At 61.0% G+C, this 18756-nt stretch overlaps 1 protein-coding gene across 4 annotated transcripts in view; it reads left to right on the top strand.

Moving 5' to 3' along the window:
- Positions 1 to 18756, top strand: part of TET3 (tet methylcytosine dioxygenase 3) — a 29491-nt gene that overhangs the window by 6156 nt on the left and 4579 nt on the right. For 3 of the 4 annotated variants that reach the window (XM_064472930.1, XM_064472931.1, XM_064472932.1), the window contains 8 exons: positions 11126 to 13337; positions 15566 to 15656; positions 16019 to 16112; positions 16553 to 16761; positions 16897 to 17047; positions 17529 to 17618; positions 17739 to 17876; positions 18258 to 18594. In XM_064472930.1, coding sequence (XP_064329000.1) covers positions 11126 to 13337; positions 15566 to 15656; positions 16019 to 16112; positions 16553 to 16761; positions 16897 to 17047; positions 17529 to 17618; positions 17739 to 17876; positions 18258 to 18594 — 3322 coding nt within the window. Of the gene's footprint in view, positions 1 to 8258; positions 8373 to 11125; positions 13338 to 15565; positions 15657 to 16018; positions 16113 to 16552; positions 16762 to 16896; positions 17048 to 17528; positions 17619 to 17738; positions 17877 to 18257; positions 18595 to 18756 lie in introns of those variants that run through there. The other variant, XM_064472933.1, reaches the window with a different exon arrangement.

Genomic DNA, 18756 nt, shown 5'->3' with positions numbered 1-18756 from the left:
CCAGCTTTGCCCATTTCCCCTCTTTTTAGCCCTTTTCTTCCTCACCAGCACCTGGGGGGGGGCAGCTGGAGGCTGACAATAAGCCCTAACGCGACACCCCCCACCCCACCCCCCGCCCGCATCTTTATCACCCCGTTGCTTTTCAGCTTTTTTACAAAATTATTATTTTTATTAATCCCCTCCCTCCATCCCCTAAATGTGCTGAGCTCAGAGGTACGGCGGGTGATGCTAACAAGGGCGATGAGGCTCCCCTGGCGTGACGTCACCCTGACGTAACCCGGCCGCTGGCAGCTGTCATCCCTCGCCATGACGAGGACATGGGGTCCGGCGAGGTCGGCCCCCCCGCTTTTCGTCATGCCAGGAATAACGGGGGCAGGATGGAAGTGGGGAGAAAAGGCGGCTTGTCCTCCTCGGGGGGGTCTCATTCGCCATCCGAGACGGCGATTTGGGTTATCCCTGTGCCAAGAGCGGCGTGGTTTGGCGGTGGGCACGATCCGACTGGCTGCGGATGCTGGTGGCACCAGGGGACATCGCCGAGGTCAGGGAAAGCCTGCCGAAACGCGTGGCCGCCCCAAAGTTTTGAGTCTGCGGCGAGCGGCTTCGGCACCACGTGTTTTCGAGGGATGGGGATGCTTCAGATCTCGCACCCGGGATGCGCCGGCGCGTGCACCCGCCTGCCCGCCAACGCCGGAGCCGCCTCCGGAGCCGCAGATGCTTTGCAAAATAAGATCCCTTCATAGATGCCGGGGTGCTGGGGACTGCGGGGTGCTGGGATGCAGTGAGCGCCGGTGCGGCCCCCAGGTTGCATCATGCTGGGGAGGGATGGGCAGCGCCGGAGCAGAGTCCTTGCAGGTTGTTGCAGTGGCCCCATAAACAGGCCCTGCTCTTGGCCTTTGGCACCTAATTAGCTGTGACGAGGTTTGTTTTTTGGATTACCGACCTGGACCCTTTATCGCAGGTAATTAAGGGGAGAGGCGGTTCGGAGGAGGAGCAGATGGGACCTTGGGAAACCAAAATGCGTCGACCCCCCTACTTTGGCCTTTTCTGGTGGGGCATTGCTGGCTCTGCTGGGAACGGGGGTGGCGAAGCGGTGGTGCGGTGCCTCTGGGACGCGCGGTTGTGCTGCGGGTCTGTGCCCCAAAAAGCCTTTCCTGGTGCGCCCCTGGCGCTGGCACACTGGGAGCGAGCTGTCCACGTAGCATGGGGTCCCCGGTTCCCTGTCTGCATGTGCTGGGGTCCCCAGTCCCTGTTCCCACAGCGTCAGGGCCCTCTGTCCCCTGCCCACCTGTGCTGGGGTCCCTGGTCCCCATCTCTATGGCACTGTGCATGTGCTGGTGTCCCCAGTCCCTGTCCCTGTGGTACTGGGATATTCGGCTTCCTGCCTGTGTGTGCCAGGGTCCCTGGTCCCCACCCCCGCAGCATCAGGGTCTCTGGGCCCCTGCCTGCATGTGCTGGGGTCTCTGGTCCCCATCCATGTGGCACTGGGGTCCTCAGTCCCCTGCCTATGAGTGCCAGGGTCCCCTGTCCCTATGGCATTGTGTGTCCTGGCTCCATAGCATCGGGGTTCCCGACCCCCCACCTACGTGTGTCGGAGTTCCCCAGTCCCCATCCCCACTGCATCAGGGTCCTTGATCCCCTGCTCATGTGCACCAGTGTCCCCATCCCTATGGCAGTGGTGTCCCTTGTCCCCTGCCTGTGCATGCCAGCGTCCCTGCTCCTTGTTTCTGCAGCGTTGGGGTCCCTGCTCCCCTCCCTGCATGTGCAGGGGTCCCTGGTCCCTGTCCCCATGCCATCAGGGTCCCCAGGCCCCTACCTGCATGTGCTGGCCTCCCTTGTCCTTGTCCCTATGCCATTGGGGTCCTTGGCCCCCTGCCTGCATGTGCCCCGGTCCCCGTTCTATGGCAGTGGGGTCCCCATTCCCTGCCCGCGCGTGCCGGGGTCCCCGCTGTGTCTCCCGCTCCATGTGCACGCAGGGACCCTTTCTAACAGAATGGCAGCGAAGGGGCCAGCATCGAAGCCCACCGTCGCCGTCCCCTCGCTGTCCCCACCGCTGCTTGGGGTGCGGGCTGGGATGGGAGCGATGCACCCCGAACCCAGCCCTCCTGGGGACTGGTCCCCCCCTCTCCCCTCCTCTGCCAGCTCTTTAATCTCGCTGCTTTGAGCTTGGTGCAAGAGGGTGCCAGACCATTTTTGAGGATGAAAGAGCTTTTTTTTTTATCTCCCCCCTCCCCGGGCCGGCATCCAAGGGGAGATGAAATGAAACGGGAAGAGGCTGGAGGTGAAACAGCTGTGATCAGCTCTGTCCCCGCTCCACATCTGCCCGCCACTCTGCTGCCAGCCCCACAAACTGAGCTCAACCCCAATTTTCTCCTCTCTCCTGGGGCCAAAACCCCCTTTTCCCTGGAGCTGGGATGCTCAGCGGTGGTGGGACAGGGCTGGCAGCGCGCAGGCAGCAGGGATTTGCAGGCAGGGTTCTGCCGGCTTGTCAGAGGGAGTCGTGTCGCGGGGACAATGCGGCGTGTTTGTTTGCTACAGCTAAAATGGCAGTTCTTAAGGGGAAAAAAAAAAAAGAGAGAGAGAAGTGCTTCTGCACATCCAGTCACCGCATCTTTTGATTAAATGAGATTTTGCTGTCGAACGGGGGAGCTGGGGACCATGAGCTCCCGAGCCTGCAATTTCTATCACAGCCAAATGAGGGGGAAAAAAAAAACACAAACCCAAACCACCCCAAGCCCTGAAAATGCTGTAAAAAAAAAAAAAATAATAATGGATTGGAGCAAGTTGTAATTGCTGCAGTCATCAGCGCGGCGGCTGGGGGATGCTGGTGGCACAGCCCTGGTCACCACAGCACCCCACTTCCCAGCCTGGCCGAAACGGGTGGAGGAGCAGCCCGGGGGCTGCGGCCCGTTGCAAATGCGGTGCTGGAAGGCGATGGGGTGCAGAAGGGGGATGAGCAGCAACACGGCGAAGGGCTTTAAAGACCCTGAGCCTCTTAGAAACCCCAGTTGGTGTTGCTGCATCTAAAGCTGTTGCATCTAACACTGTTGCATTTAAAGCCTTTGCATTTAAACCCTTGCACTTAACGCCGTTACATTTAAAGCCCCTGCATTTAAAGCCGCACCAATTAAAACCATCGCAACGCAAGCCCTTGCAGCAGGGCCGACTTCTCCCACCCGTGCCGGGTGCCTCGCCAAGCCTTCCCCGGTCGGGATGCCGGCACGAAGGCAGCCGCTGCCTGTCCCTTGCCCGTCCCCGTGCTCCTCGCCTGCAGCCGCTGGCAGCCGGTGCTGCCGACCGGAGCACGCTGCCTGCCCGCACATGGCTTTTTTTAGGTTTACAAACATGACGGCCCCGTGCACGCGCCGCTTCCCCCCCCCTCCTTCCCCGTGAGTCATCAACCCCGTCACCGGGCCGGGGAAGCCGGAGGCGGCGTCGGCACATCCCGCACGGTGCTGATGACCCCAGCGGGGGGAAAAAAAGCGAAATTAGATATTTTTTTTTTTCCCCTGTTTTTATCGTTCCCGTTCGTCTTTCGGCGAGCGAGATGTGGAGGATGCAGGTGGCGACTGTGGCGGCCGTCCCGGCTCACGGGCAGGCCGTGATGGGGTGTTTTCAGAGAGGACTGTGGCACCGGTTGGAGGGTGGGAGAGCTGGAATGCTGCTGGCTTCTTCACCCAGCCAGCGGCCACGTTTCGGTAGCCTTGGATTCAAGGCGATGCTGATCGGCACGGTTTTGGTGATGGGTGAGGTTTTGGGGGGGGAAAAAGCCAGTGAGACCCCAAAATGTAGGCAGAGGTGCTGGCAAAAGCCTCGCCGTGTGGCTCCCTAGGGCCCAGCAGTGCCGGTGCCGCGTTTGCTGGTGAGCGTGGAGGTGCCGAAGCCCCCGCGGCTGAGCTCATCGCGGAGCCGGTTGGCGTCAGGGCTGAGGTGGCTGCGGTGACTCAGCAGCGCCGGTGCTGACTCAGCAGCTCCGGCTCCGGGGAGGCAGCCGGGATGGAGGGGCTTTAAATTTTGGGGGAGCAAAAGGGGTTTTTTTTGTTGTACAGCGTGCTGCAAAATGGTTTTGCCAGCGCCAAGCTGGTGTCCGTGCTGCCAGCACGTGTTTTCCACCCCATGCGTCTTCCTCCAGCTGTCGGAAAAGGGATTTCATCCAGAGGGGTCGTGTCTCCCACTTGCCGTGAGATGCTTTTCCCCATGGGGGACAGGTCGTGGTGGTGAAACCAGCTCCGGGTTTGGCAGAGCCGGCGTTTTCCCTACTCCCAGACGGGGCAGGGCTGGGCTCCCACTCGTCTCCCGCCTCCTGCCCGCCGGCCATCGCACCACCGACTTGTCCGCGCTTGCCGGGCGGGAGGGCGGCGGCACACACGGTTCTCCTCCTCCTCCTCCTCTGCTGAAAGGTCGGGCTGTGTGGCACGGCGGCGGTGGTGCAAGGAGCCCCACGGCTGGGGACGACGGCCGCGGCATCCTCCAGGTACAACGGGACAGGGATGGGCTGGAGGGGAGCCGAGCACCCAGGGTGCTGGGGGGCACATCCCCAACTTGCACCCGGGGGCCAGGAGGGTGTGGGAACCTCCACCCCCCACACCCACCCCTGCTCGAACTGGGAGGGCCAAGCCTTGAAAACTGGGGTGCAGTATGGTTAGTGCATGGGTGTGAGGTGGCTTTCCTCCTCTCTCCCCAAAAACCGGCTTTTCCCCCCCGATTTGCAATGCAAAGCAAGTCCGGAGGGTGGAAATGTCCCCGTGGAGGTGGGGCAGTGGGGCTGGGAGGGGACCAAGCCTGTCCCGTGGGGGACGCTGGCAGCAGGGCTGCGAAATCCGACCCAGCCCTGCGGGGGCGGCTGGGCTGGAGCTGGGCGAGAGGCAAGGCGAGGCCCCAGGCCTTTCTCCTGTGGCCCACGGGCTTCCCCCTTCCTTCTTCCTTCCCAGGTGGGTCCTTTTTCCTCCCTGACCCTGTCTCCTTCTTCCCCTTTCTTCTCCCCTCCTTCCCCTTCTTCCTCTTTCTCCCCTTCTTCCCCTTTCCCTCCTTCTTCCTCTTTCTCTCCCTTTCTCCCTATCCCCTTCTTCCCCATCCTCACTTTCTCCTTCCCCTTCCCCACCTCCCTCCCCATTTCCCCTATGACCCCCTTCCCCTTCCTCTTCCCCTTCTTCCCCTTCCTCTTCCTCCCTATCTGCTTCTTCACCTTCTTCCCGTTCCTGTTCCTCTTCCCCTTCCTTCCTATCCCCTCCTTCCTTCCCCTTCCCTGGGGATGGGGCAGGCACCGCTCCCCACCAGCCGGTGATTTGGCTTTGCCCAGCTGGCCCTGGCGCCAATCTGGTAGCCGAGTGCCGGCACGAGAGGAGCCAGCTGTGTTTGAGGAAAAAAACCGCTCCAAGAAACAAAAATAGCGCCGCGTGGTTTGGTTTTTTTTTTTCCCCCTCCTTTTCCCTTTCAAGAGCTCGGCTCCCTCCCTCCCTGCCCGGCCGGAGCCGGCAGCCTGACGCGGCTCCGCACCGTGCCAAGCCTTTCCCCCTGCCCGCGCCAACTGGCGGCTCCCGGCTCGGCTCCGCGCCGCGGTGGGAAGGCACGCCGTAGTGGGAACGCGCGCCGTGGCTTGGCCATGGCAGCTTGCTTCCCAAAAGCTGCTCCGGTGGGAGCATCCCGTGGGAGCATCCGCAGGGGCTTTGCTTGCCTGGCCCCAGTGCTGAACATCCCTGCTTGGAACATTCCTGCTCCGAGCATCCCAACCCCAAGCATCTCAACCCTGAACATCCCCATTCCAAACATCTCTTCCCCGAGCATTCCCCTCCCCGAGCATTCCCCTCCCCGAGCATTCCCGCTTTGAGCATCCCTTCCCAGAGCATCCCTTCCTGGAGCACCCCTGCCCCGAGCAGCCCTGCTGTGGCCCCTCCAAAAAGGAAAACCGTTTTGCTGAAGGAAATGAGGAGGTTGGGCATGGGAACAAATTTTTTTCCACCTGGAAAAAGATCCTACACCTCCCTTTGAAGTTCCTGGTGCCGGCTGGGTGCTGGTCTAAGAGCTCTGAGCAGGACTACATCGTGTTCGACTGGCTCATCGTACCCCAGTGAGAAGGAAAAGGGGGTGAAATAATTGCCCTAGCGCTGTCTGGAGCAGGGTAATGGCTACGGGGGTCCCCGAAAGTGCTCCCGGGGCTCGTGTACACCAGAGCCAGGCTTCCCGCAGCGTAAATCAGCTCAGCTCCCTCGGCATCGGTGCTATTCCGGCTTTTCTCCGGGCTAAATGAGGACAGGAGCAAGCAGCTCAGACCCAGCGCCGGGGTCAGCCGGGGCCATGGAAACAGCTTGGAAAACAAGGCGGGAGAGGCAGCCGCGGCCGCCCGCGGCGCCGGGAGGCAGTGGGGCCGCAAGCCGGCACGGTGGGTACCCCAGCCTGAGGGGAGCCAGGGGGGAGCCAGGGGCTGTTGTGGGTCTGACCCGGTGCTCGGGCTTCCCAGATTTCCTTTATTTTCCATTTTTGGGGGCGTTGAGCATGGATTTAGGGTATCTGCACCATTTGGCTCCTCCCCGGTGTCCCCCCCAGTGGTACCTGGGGGTGGTTTGGGGTCAAGAGGGGGTTTTTTCCATCTCTTGGGGTCCGGTGAGGCAAGGCGGTGCCCCCAGGAGCATCAGTCCCCGGGGCAGGGGGTGTGCGCGATTTCGGCAGCATCTCCTTCCCCGGCAAAGCCCTTCGGTGGCACCGGCCAGGTGGTTTGTTATTGCAGGGTCTCCGGTACTCAGGGATGCTCGGGGCTTCCCCCCGGCGGTGCCCCCCAACCCGCCGTCCCGATGGAGGATCCCTGGAGCTGTTGCCAGAGGAGGAAAACCACAAGCCGAGTGCCGGGGCTGGCCGGGCTCCACCGGCGCGGCGCAGGGCCGGCAGCCAAGCTGCCTCCTGCCTCTTGGCCGGCCCGTGCCGTTGGCTGGCAGCGGCACCCGCTGACCTCCCAAACACCCCGCCGTGCCCTCGCCGCAGCCCCGGCACACGGCGTTGTGCCCCCCCCCCTCCGCCGCCCAGATGCCACCGGGAAGGGTTCGGCATCCCCACCGGTGGGGTCCAGCCTTCCTCCGCTTCCCTCTGGCTCCCAAATTCTGCACTTATAATAAAAACTGAGTATTTTTTGCAGTGGGATGACACCAAGCGGTGCCTTCCAAGCTGCTTTGCGTGTGCTGAGTTGCTCCGTTCTCTGCAGCTGAGCCATTTGGCTCCTGCCAAGGGGTTTAATAAACTCCCAAAATATTTATAGGGAGGAATTTTGGGGGCCCTGGTGGGGGGGAGCAGGTGTTTTTGGGGGACGAGGGATGAGAAACCTCTCCCCATGTTGGCTTTGGGTGGGTTTAGTTCCTTTTTCTTACAGCCCAGCGGAAACGTTGAAAGTAATAATTTAAAATATAGACTATAGGATCTACAGACTGCTGGCCATATAGTGTTGTTGGGTGTATAGGTCACTGGATATATAGGGTTACTGGATGTATAAGGCTGCTGGATGTATAAGATTGCTGATTATATAAGGCTGTTGGGTATACAGGCTGCTAGATGTGTAGGGCTGCTGGATGTATACACTGCTGGCTGTATAGGGTCGCTGGCTATATAGGGTTGCTGGCTGTATAAGACTCGGGTATTTAGGGTTGCTGAGTGTTTAGAGCTGCTGGATATATAGGTCTGCCGGATATACGGGATTGCAGAATATATAAGTTGCTGGATATAACATGCTGCTGGGTATATGGGGTTACTGGATGTGCAGGTTGCTGGATGTGTAAGATTGCTGATTATAGAGGGCTGCTGGATATATAGGGTTGTTGAATGTATAAGATTGCAAGATATATAGTGTTGCTGGATATATAGGGCTACTGGATATATAGCACTGCTATATGTGGGGGGCTGTTGAATATATAAGACTGCAGAATATATAGGTTGCTGATTACACAGGGTTTCTGAATATATAGGGTTGTTAGATGTATAAGATTGCTGAATATGCAGGTTGCTGGATATATGGGTCACGGTATCTATAGGGCAGCGGCATCTATAGGGCCAGCGGCGGCGGGGGTTGCGATTCCCCACCGGAGCCAGCGGAGCTGCGGCTGTCCCTCCCCACCAGCTCGCGGGGCCAGGGTCCCCCCCATGTCCCCCCACGGGGTCTCGAGGCGCCTTTCGGGGCCCGGCCAGTGCCAGCGGGCTGTGGGGGCCGGCGTGGGGCCCTCCGCCGTCCGTCCGTCTGTCCCTACGTGCGCGCAGCGCCGGGGCTAATGGCTCCTCCAGCTGGTTTTGCAGGGGGCGGGGAGGGCCGGGGCGGCTGAGGCTTGAACAACTCGTTTCGTCTTTCCTCCCCGGACGGTCCCGCCGTCGCCTCCGGCTTCGCCTCCTGCCCCGCACACGTAAGTGCTGCCCAGCCAGAGCCGTACCCGAATCCGGCACCATGCCCCTGCCGGGGCTCCCCCCCGGCACTCGCCGGGTTATAAACGGCTCCGGACTATTCCCAGGGAGCGCAGCCCAGGCTGGAAAGCCTCCAAGCTGGGCTCTGTGTGTGTGGTTGTTTTTTTTTTTCCTCCTCCCTTCCCTCTGCTTAAGGCATTTAAAAAGGGGAAAAAAATAAAAAAAAAAAAAGAGGAAAAAGGTTAAAAAAATATATGTCTTCATACTCAGGGGGATTTTTCCCCTTTTATAGCACCTGGAGGATGCAGAAGGGACCACGCAGGAGCTGAGCTAACCCGAACCAAAGCACTTGGTTTTCTCTTTATTTTATTTCCCTTCCCCCTCCCCAGCGTTTATTCTTTCCTGGGGTGAATGGAAGGAGGTTTGGGCAGGCAGCGCATTTTCCGGGGAAAACGGGCCGAGGCGCAGAGGAATAGGCGCCCGCAGCGGCAACGGAGGGATTTCTGCTGATGCTGCCGGAGCGAGTCGGGGTGGGGGAGGAGGGGGATCGATTTTTGGGGAGAAGCTGCGAGGTCTTTCCATCTCTCAGCCTGCTGGGCCAGGAACAAAAGGAGCTGGATGAGAGAGCCAGGAAAAAAATAATTCTAGGGTTTTTTTTATATATATATGTGTGTGTATATATATTATTTTTTCCCCAACTGATTTCAGGGAAGGTTGTGGTTTTTGGATTAACCCTTTAGGAGCCATAGGGGGTGATTGCTCCTGCCTTGCTTTCCCAGGGTGAACTATTTTCCTGCATCCCCAGCCTGGGTCGATAACCCAGTTTATGGGATGGAGCAGCCCAAGGTGCCGCCCCAGCCCCGCGGCTGGTTTTCGGGGCTTCCCCTGCCCTTACCCAGCAGGTTCCCTCCCCCTCCCTGGGTAAACCCTTGGGGCCGGCGTACGCTCCCCACCCAGAGCAAAACAGGTTTGTCATCGTTTCTCTGGGCTGGCGTCACCACCGCGATGCCGGGGACGCTTTGGGGGACAAGTGTGTCCCCCCCCGAGGACTTGGAGGGGGCTGGGGGGCATTTTTCTCCCTGCCACTGTGCACCACATGGGAAAAACCCTTTTGGCTGGGGAGGAGGAGGAAGATGACGGTGTAGGAAGGACGGGTGAGGCTGTTTCTTCCTTGGTTTGCAAAGGAGAGCGGGGGCGGCATGTTGTCCCCGTCCTGCCCGGGCTGCTGTTTTGCCGGCACACGGCACAAGCCGTCGGCGAAGCACTTGCTCGCCAGATCTGATGGACCGGTCCCATCGCTTGCACCTCGGTCGCTCGGCTCCGGGGATGCTGCAAAGGGACGGAAGCCGGAGCGTCTATAAAGCCGTGGCAGCACCAGGGTGAGCCCTTGCCAGAGCAGGGCTGTGGTGATTTGCACCGGTGCTGTGCTCCCCTGGGAGGTTTTACCCCCGGGGAAGGGGGATTTTTGGGATATAATCGTGCCGGCAGTGGTTCCTCCCCCGTTTTGCCGGAGTTTTGCCGCAGTCAGCAGTGTGCTTATCTCTGGTGTAGAAACCAGCCACGCTCAAGCATGCAGCTTTGCTCACCCTCTTGCCCCGAAGGACGCCTGTGCCGAGGCTGTGGGGCTGGTGGCTGAAGGGTTAAACGTGGCTCCACCACCACCAACCGCACACGGACCGAGCTGTAACTTGGGGTCTCCCCATAACTTGGGGTCTCCCGACAAAGCTGGGCTGCGGATCCTTCCCACGAGCCGGTGCTGGCACCGTCCGGAGGCAGGAAGCTCTGCCCACAGCCTTTGCTTGCTTTGTCATAGTTTTTTTCTAGCGAACTTTGCTGTATTTTTAGCTTGCAGGAAGCTCCCCTGGTTATCGGCAAACTGCTAAATACACTGCCAGTGCCCAGCACCCCCAGCCACCGGAGCATTAAATCCCCACCGCCAAGGGGGGAGAGAGCCACAGAACACAGAAAGACCCCTCCCATCCCTGGCAATACGCCTTGGAGGGTCTCAACCAGCGCGCACAAGCCCAGACGCCGGGGTGATGGGCTCCCTGGGTGCCGCCGCCTCGCGTCGGCATGGAAGGCTCTAATGGTTTTGGTCTCTTCTTGGCACACAGCCGGTTTTTCTGGACGCCGGTGCTGTAGCTCGGCGTTGCCGGGGGCCCTGGCCAGCCGTGTTGATACAGACGCCGGGTTATTCGAGGTGAAAGCATCCCCGCGCCGCCCCTGGCACCGGCGTAGCCAACTCGGCGGCTTCCTGCCGTGCTGCGGCCCCCGGCGAAGGACGGCTTCTCCCGTCCAGGATGTTTGCTTTGGGCATGGGTCCAAAAAAACCCCCCTTTTCTCCCCGTGCTCCTTCCTTCGTCGGTGTAAACTGTGTCTCTGGAGTTGGGGACGCCCTCCCCATCCTACCCCACCACGTCTCGCCCTCGGCGGGCGATGGAAATCCCGAACCGTTCCATGAGCAATTTCGAAAGTGAGTGGTGGGGTGGGGACGTGGGCGGCACGGGGCTGGCGCGGTGGAAACCGGCCACATTTCGAGCTGAGCTGCTTCTTACGCAGCCGGGCAAAACCCGCGTGGTTTTGCCGGTGGTGATTATTTTTTCGCGTGGCTCGTTTGCGTCTTCATCATCTGGGTCAGAAAAAGAGATGGGGAAAGGGGGAAATAAAAAATAAAAGGGAGAAAATAGGGTGGGGGATGATGGCACGTGGGTTGTGGCAGGGGATGCTCACGTCTCTCCTCTCTCCCTCCTCGCAGACAGGTTTGGCGGGCGACCCGGTTGATGGACCCAGCAGAAGCCAAATGGAAGAAGGGCCAGTTAATTATGTCGAAGAAAGGCAGCTGAACGAGGGCAGCGGGCTCAGCCTGGCGAATGGGGGCCGGCCGGAGGCGGGGGGCACCGCGCTGATGGAGCCAAGCGGCTGGTCGCCGGGCCAGCTGCCCGCCGCCGGTAAAGCCCACTTGGAAGACGTCAGGAACCTGGTGGCCTTTTCGGCGGTGGCCGAAGCCGTTTCCTCCTACCGGCTACTGCCCTCCGGTTCGCCGTCGCTGCTGTACGAGAAGTTCGACTCGGAGATGAGCCGGGGTGGGCTGAGCGCAGCGGACGGCGTGCCGCGGGGGGAGGACCTGCACGCCCTCAAGGCCGCCCTGGCTTTGGCCAAGCACGGCGTGAAGCCCCCTAACTGCAACTGTGATGGCCCCGAGTGTCCCGACTACCTGGAATGGCTGGAGCAGAAGATCAAGACGGCTCTCGGTGAAGAGCCGACGTCGCCGCGGCCCCGCGCCACTGCCGCCAACCCCCCGCCACCCCCCCAGGAAGGTGCTATCGACCCCCAGCCGGTGCCTGAGACCGTTGAGCCGTGCCCGCCCGACGGCCTCCCCTTTTCCCAAAGCGCGTTGACCATCGCCAAGGAGAAGAACATCAGCCTGCAGACTGCCATAGCCATCGAAGCCCTGACGCAGCTCTCGGCCGCTCTCCCCCAGCCCGTCGGCGATGGCCAGCCCCCCCCGCCACCGCCACCGCCACCTCCCGCCGCCCCCTTCGGCCCCGGCCCCCTGGCCCCGCCGGGGGCCACATGGCAGCGAGGGGACGAGCCCCGTTATCCGCCAGAGCCGGGAGTGGCGCCGGAGCCGTTTTTTGGCATGGCGCCTCCCCGGGGGGGCTTCGCGGCGGCCTGGGGGCTGGAGGCCGAGGGGGCGGCGGGGGTTGGAGACCCCATGGCAGAGCTGGAGCAGCTGCTGGGTAACACCGACGACTACATCAAGGCAGCTTTCAAGAGACCTGAAGCGACGGCTGGCAAAGTGACTGCGCCTAAAACAGAGCCCCCCGAACGAACACCCAGCAAGGATGCGCTGGCCGGCCCCCGTTTGCCAGCGGCACCGCCGGAGCCTGACCTGCACAAGAAGACGCAGCTGGTCCTGCAGCAGCATCTCCACCACAAGCGCAGCCTCTTCCTTGAGCAAAGCCTGGCAGCGGCGGCGGCGGCACCCCCGGATCGGCCGAGCGGCTGGTGGGCTCCTGGTGCTCCGGCCGTGCCCCCCAAGCCCTTCGAAAAGCAGGCCAAAGAGAAGAAGAAGAAAACGCCGCCTGAAAAGCCCCCCCCGGCCAAACCGCTCCGTAAGCAAGTGCAGATCAAGAAGGCAAAGCAGAAGGACTCGCAACCGCTCTTCCTGCCCCTCTGGCAGATCAGCCTGGAGGGGTTTCGGGCGCCCGCCGAACCCCCCGCTGAAGAGATGCAGACCGAACCGCCGCCGCCGCCTGCCTTCCCGCTCCAGCCTGTTGCACTACCCCTGCCCACAGCTCACCCCCCGCCACCGAAACCCCTCGACGGCGGCCCCCCGGCTCCCGACTCTCAGGAAAGGGGTGCCCCCAGGGGGGGCCCCCAAATTCACCCGGTGCCGGTGGGCTTGACCGGCTCAGAGGAAGCACCGGCTGCCCCAACTCCCATTGTGGTGGATGACAAGCTGGAAGAGCTCATCCGGCAATTTGAAGCTGAATTCGGGGAGAATTTCAACCTGCAGCCCCCCGAGACACCTGCCCCGCTCGCCCCCGGGGCTGCCGAGCTGCCAGGGGCCCCGGCACCAGCCCCGCAAGTGCCCCCCGCCGCCCCCGCCACCGCCCCGGCTTCAAGCAGCGCTCCCCAAGCCGGACCCAAAAGCTTTTCATTCTCGCCGGGGAAGGGTCCACTTTCGGAGGCCCCCTTCACCGCCCGGTCCCCGAAACAGATCAAAATCGAGTCTTCTGGTGCTATCACCGTGGTGTCAACCACGTGCTTTTACTCTGAGGAAAGCCAAAACCCGGACGCGGATGACGCCGACGGGACACCCACCAAGGACGAGGTGCCGCTGACGCCAACCCTGAGCGGCTTTTTGGAGTCGCCGCTGAAATACCTGGACACGCCAACCAAAAGCCTCCTGGACACCCCGGCCAAGCGGGCACAAGCGGAGTTCCCCACCTGCGACTGCGTCGGTGAGCTAGCGGCCGTGCCAGGGGATTACTGGGGTGGCGGCGAGCCCCGGAGTGGCATTTTGAGGAGGTGGCTTTGCAGGCTGGGATTGCCCTGGGTAAATAACGGAGCGATGCCGTGGTGCTGGCAAAGCCCCCCGCTTTTTGGGGGGATGCGGCGCTCGCACAGCAGAACCCCGATGCTGCGGAGCCCTCTTTTGCTTTCTCTTCTCCCCTCTTATTTTCACGGTCGGTGGCAAACGCCAAGCGACCACCGTGGCACCGCGGGGGTGGCACTGCCGCTGACCTGGCTGTGCCAGTGTGGGTTAGAAGCGCTGCAAAACCAAAGCGCTGTTGGATTTTGCCTCTGCTAAACCACTCAGCTAAATCCCAGAGAGGGGGCCCACAGTTTCCCCAGCACCGAAACCCACCTAAAACCCAGCTCGCCTGGTTATTCCCGCTATTTTAAGCCAAATTAGCTGGTTTAGGTTGCTCCAAGTAACACAGACTTTGTCTCGGCATGCGTGCTTATGCCCGGAGCTGTGTTTGCTGCTGGGATGCTGGGTTGGTCCGTGGCTGATCCCACCGGGATGCATTGAAAAGGCTCCAAACCCTTGGGTTGGGGAGGTTTTTTGGTAGGGTTGGGTTTTTTTTGGGCGGGGGGGGTGGGTGTGTTGGCATTTGTTAGACTTTGCAGCAAGTGCTAGAGATTTCCCACCCGGACCCTGCGGTCCAACTCCATTTGAGTGCTGGGAATTGGATCATCCCTCCCCAAAATTTAGACCAGAGCTAAATTTAGACTTCAGCAGGGTGAGGATTTGGGGCATCCAGCCAGAAAAACGAACCCCTGCGCCGCTGGGAAAGGTGGCCTCAGCCCAAGCACAAGCCGCACTTTATTAGCGGGGCTTATGATTATTTATCTATTTATTTATTTGCTTGTACATGGCAGCAGTAATTAGCCCAAACAGCACGGAGAGAATGAAAGGCTTTTCTGGAGCCACTCAAACTGATCTCGGAGTTTCGCTCCGCGGTGCCAGGAAAAGATCCAGGTTGCTTTTTCTTCTGCAGCGTGGTTTGGGGGCTAGGAGAGGGGGGATTGCCCCCCTGCCACCTCTCTCCCATTTTCTCAAGGAAAAGCTGTGAGAGAAAGCAATTAAGTAGGAGTCCGGGCTCGGTGCTTTATTAGGTGCCTGTGCTGTTAGAGGCTGTAATAAAATCAGCCTTCGCTGCGTGTCCCGTATTGATCTCTGTCTGGACAGCTGCAGCCCAGCTGAGCCCGGCTTTCTCCTCGCCCTGGCGCCCAGCCAGTTAGACATGACGGGAATGAAAATCAGGCCGATGAGAGCAGAGAGATGGAAAGACAAATCAGACCCGGCCGTCGCGCCGGATGCATCCCACCGGGCGGCGTTTGAGCATCCCCCCACGCCGGGGATTGACCCCTGTGCCGCCGTGGCTGCCCGGAGCATCCTTTGCTTCCTGCGTCGGCACCTTCATGCCCTAAAAGCCCCGAGGGGTTTGCTGCTGCAGGGGGGTGTTGCTTGCAGGGCTGTAGCCCCAGCATCCTTCTCCTGTATCTCGAGCATCCTTCAGCCTCTCTCCCATTCAGCAGCGCCTTCCTTGCACAGGCTCAGCCAGCTCGGGGCATCCCGTGAGCATCCCCAAATCCTCCAGCTAAGCCTAAAAGCAGGCAGCAGTAGTTTTCAGCCCCAAAATCATCCCATGATGGTTTTGGCAGCATCTGGCTGGGCTGGTCCTGGTGAGCAGGGCCAGACAGGTGCCCAGGGTGGGAGCTGGCGGGGAGCAGGGTGGCCGGGGATGAGAAAGGGGGTTTGTATGCCGAATCGCCCGCCAGTGCTACTAATCGCTTCTTCTCAGCAGAGCTCATCAAAATGCACCGCGCTCGGGTGACTGCGTAAATCCCCTCTGCTGGGATGGAGCTGCAGTTGCTGCCGGGATGCTTGGAGGGGCTGTGGTCCCTTGGGGAGGTTTTTGGATCCCCAAAGGGTCTGAGCACCCGTCCCCTTGTTCCCCAGTGGCATTTTAGTGCTGGGAGCTGAAAATGAAGTGGAGCTGCCGGACTGTTTAACAATGCCCTAATTGTGGCTTCCCTTCCCCGGTGCGTGTAGGGGGAAACGCCATCGAGGAACCTTTGATTTTTGGTGCAAAAGTGCTGAATTGGGGGGTTTAGTATCCTTTGGGGCAGCTGGTGGAGATGCAAACCCCCAAATCTCTTTCCCCTTCTGCCTCTGCAGAGCAAATTGTGGAGAAGGATGAGGGGCCGTATTACACCCACCTGGGCTCGGGACCCACCGTGGCATCCATCAGGGAGCTCATGGAGGAGCGGTAAGGGCCCTCGCCCCATACCGTCCCGTCCTGGGGGGGCTGTGAGGGTGAGGGGGGGCTTGTGAGGGTGAGGAGGGGCTTCTGAGGGGTCCCATGAGGGCAAGTGGGGTCCCACGAGGGGTCTGTAATGGCGAGTGGGGTCCTGTGAAGGTGAGCGGAGCCCACCTTCACCATGAAGGTGAGGGAGCCCAAGAGGGAGAACTGGGGCTTGTGAGGGGTCCTATGAGGGCAAGTGGGTGTCTATGAGGGGTCCCATGGGAGTGCGTGGGGGCTCGTGAGGGTGAGTGGGGGATTTGTGAAGGCGAGCGGGGTACTCGTGAGTGTGGTGGGGGCGAGCAGCGCTGACGCCTCTCCCCTGGCAGGTATGGCGAGAAGGGCAAGGCCATCCGCATCGAGAAGGTCATCTACACGGGGAAGGAGGGGAAGAGCTCCCGGGGCTGCCCCATCGCCAAGTGGGTGAGTGCCTGTGCCCTGGCTCTCATGTCCCCTCGGATCCCACCCCGGGTAATGCTCATGCCGGTCCCCTCCCTGCCTGGGGGACAAGGAGGTCCCCCCGCCGCTGGTGACTGGAGCGGGCAGGGGTGGGACGCTCAATCTGCGGCTGGCAAGGAGGAAGCGAGAGAAGCAGCCACCCCCGGGGAAACTCCACGGGGCTTCCCAGCCTTGGCACCCGCCGAATGGCACGTCTGTGCCTGCAGCCCCTGCGCTGGGCACGTCCACTCCCCGGCGCCCAAAACCCATGGGGGTGAATGCAACTATGGGACCCCCCAGAGCTCTGCCCCCCCAAATCCCCACAGGGTGCTGTGGAGATCAGCCAGGACCCCCTTTTGAGGTCCTCCCCATCCCAGGAGGTTTTTGCCATTGGAGCGGTCAGACTTGGCACCTCTGTTTTCCAGGTGATCCGGAGACACAACCAAGAGGAGAAGCTGCTGTGCCTGGTGCGGCACCGGGCTGGCCACCACTGCCAGAACGCTGTCATCATCATCCTGATCCTGGCCTGGGAGGGCATCCCCCGCACGCTGGGTGACACGCTGTACCAGGAGCTCACCGACACCCTCACCAAGTACGGCAACCCCACCAGCCGCCGCTGCGGCTTGAACGACGAGTAAGTCACACCGCGCCGCCGGTCCGGTTCGGGAAAGCAGGGTGGGAAGGGGTTGTGGGGGGGGGTCCCCCCTGTTTTCGGAGCTGCCGTCACCGCACCGGCGGCTGACGCTCCTCTGCGGTGTCCCTCCCGCAGCCGGACCTGCGCATGCCAAGGCAAGGACCCCAACACCTGCGGCGCTTCCTTCTCCTTCGGCTGCTCTTGGAGCATGTATTTTAATGGCTGCAAATACGCCCGGAGCAAAACTCCCCGCAAGTTCAGGCTGGTGGGGGACAATCCCAAAGAGGTGGGTGATGCGGGCGGAGCAGGGCAGCACCAGTGGGGCTGTGGGTGCGGACCTCCTTTTACCCCCAGCTCCAAATTTTACAATGGGGGAAGCCTGAAAATAGGATTCATTGTGGGATTTTTGAGATGGGAGATGGGGGAAAGAAAGCCAACCTGGTGAACCAGAGGGCCGGCTTGCCTCAGTGTCCCAGAGGTGGGACTTCTGGTGCGACAGCAAGTGCCGGTGTGGGGTGGCACGAATGGGATCTCTCTAGAAACGCCGGGGAAGATGCCAGGCAGCTCATGGGTCGAGCAGGCGAAAGCAAAACAGGTGCTGGGGCTGGAGGCCAAAACCTCACCAGGAATTTAAGCCGCACGCTTTGTGCAGTGAGGGACACTGTGGGAAGGGTTGGGCGCCACGTGGCGTTGCGGGGGCTCTGCCTCCAATTCCATCCCCACTGCCGAAAATCCTGGGTGACGTCCTCTTCTTTTCCCTACCACAGGAAGAGCTGCTCCGGAAAAGCTTTCAGGACTTGGCCACCGAGGTTGCTCCGCTTTACAAGAGGCTGGCGCCGCAAGCCTACCAAAACCAGGTACCGGCCGCCTGCTCGTCCCCTTCGGCGCACGCCGGCCCGGTGGCAGGCAGGAGCGGGTGCGGGGTCGTGGTGCGTAGGAGATTTCGGATAACCGGAGCCCTCTCCTCCTCCTGCCAGGTTACCAATGAGGACGTAGCGATAGACTGCCGGCTGGGCTTGAAGGAGGGGAGGCCGTTCTCGGGAGTGACGGCGTGCATGGACTTCTGCGCTCATGCTCACAAAGATCAGCATAACCTCTACAACGGCTGCACGGTGGTAAGCAGGTGCCCGGCGGGGCTTTTCGAGACGCTCCTTTTTGAGCCACTCAAGTCCCTGCTGTCCCCAGCCATCCTACCTGCATGACTCCAGCTCCTCGGTGTTCGCACACCTCAAATGAAACCATTCAGGTCTGCGGGGTGCTGAAGCCGCCCCAGCTAGACGAAAGCACGGTGCTAATAGGGACTGTGCGTTTGCTTTTGTCTGACCTAAACCCCGCAGGAGGTTTCTGAACGCTGGCTGGGAACTGGTGCAGGCTGGGGGGGATGCCAGGCTGGCATGGCTTCACATCGATGCGGGGAATAAGGAGGAGGTTTTGCTCCTGTCCCACATGGGCCACATCCAGCAGCATCCCGCTGATGGCACCCTGTGCTCCCCTAGGTCTGCACGCTGACAAAGGAAGACAATCGTGTGGTGGGGAAAATCCCTGAAGATGAGCAACTGCATGTCCTCCCCCTCTACAAGATGTCCAGCACAGACGAGTTTGGCAGCGAGGAGAACCAAAACGCCAAGGTGGGCAGCGGGGCCATCCAGGTGCTCACATCCTTCCCCCGCGAGGTCCGCAAGCTGCCCGAGCCCGCCAAGTCCTGCCGGCAGAGGCAGCTGGAAGCGAAGAAGGCCGCCGCGGAGAAGAAGAAGCTGCAGAAAGAGAAGCTGATGACGCCGGAGAAGATAAAGCAGGAAGCGCTCGAGCTACCCGCGCTCCAGCAAAACGCAGGTAACAGGGGCAGAGCCAAGGTCCCGCGGCCCCGAGCATCTGGAAAAAGCGGGAGGGGATGGGGATGCGGCTGGGGGCTGTCTCGGGCTGGCGGCACTGAGCGCTCGGCGTGTTGGGATGCAGGATGGCATTTCTGTGGCACCTGGGTTTTTCCCCGTGCTG

This window comes from Phalacrocorax carbo, chromosome 24 (genome assembly GCF_963921805.1).
Source record: "Phalacrocorax carbo chromosome 24, bPhaCar2.1, whole genome shotgun sequence".
Lineage (NCBI taxonomy): Eukaryota > Metazoa > Chordata > Aves > Suliformes > Phalacrocoracidae > Phalacrocorax > Phalacrocorax carbo.
The sequence above is the reverse complement of the archived record's forward strand: the minus strand, read 5'-3'. Positions and strand labels throughout refer to the sequence as shown.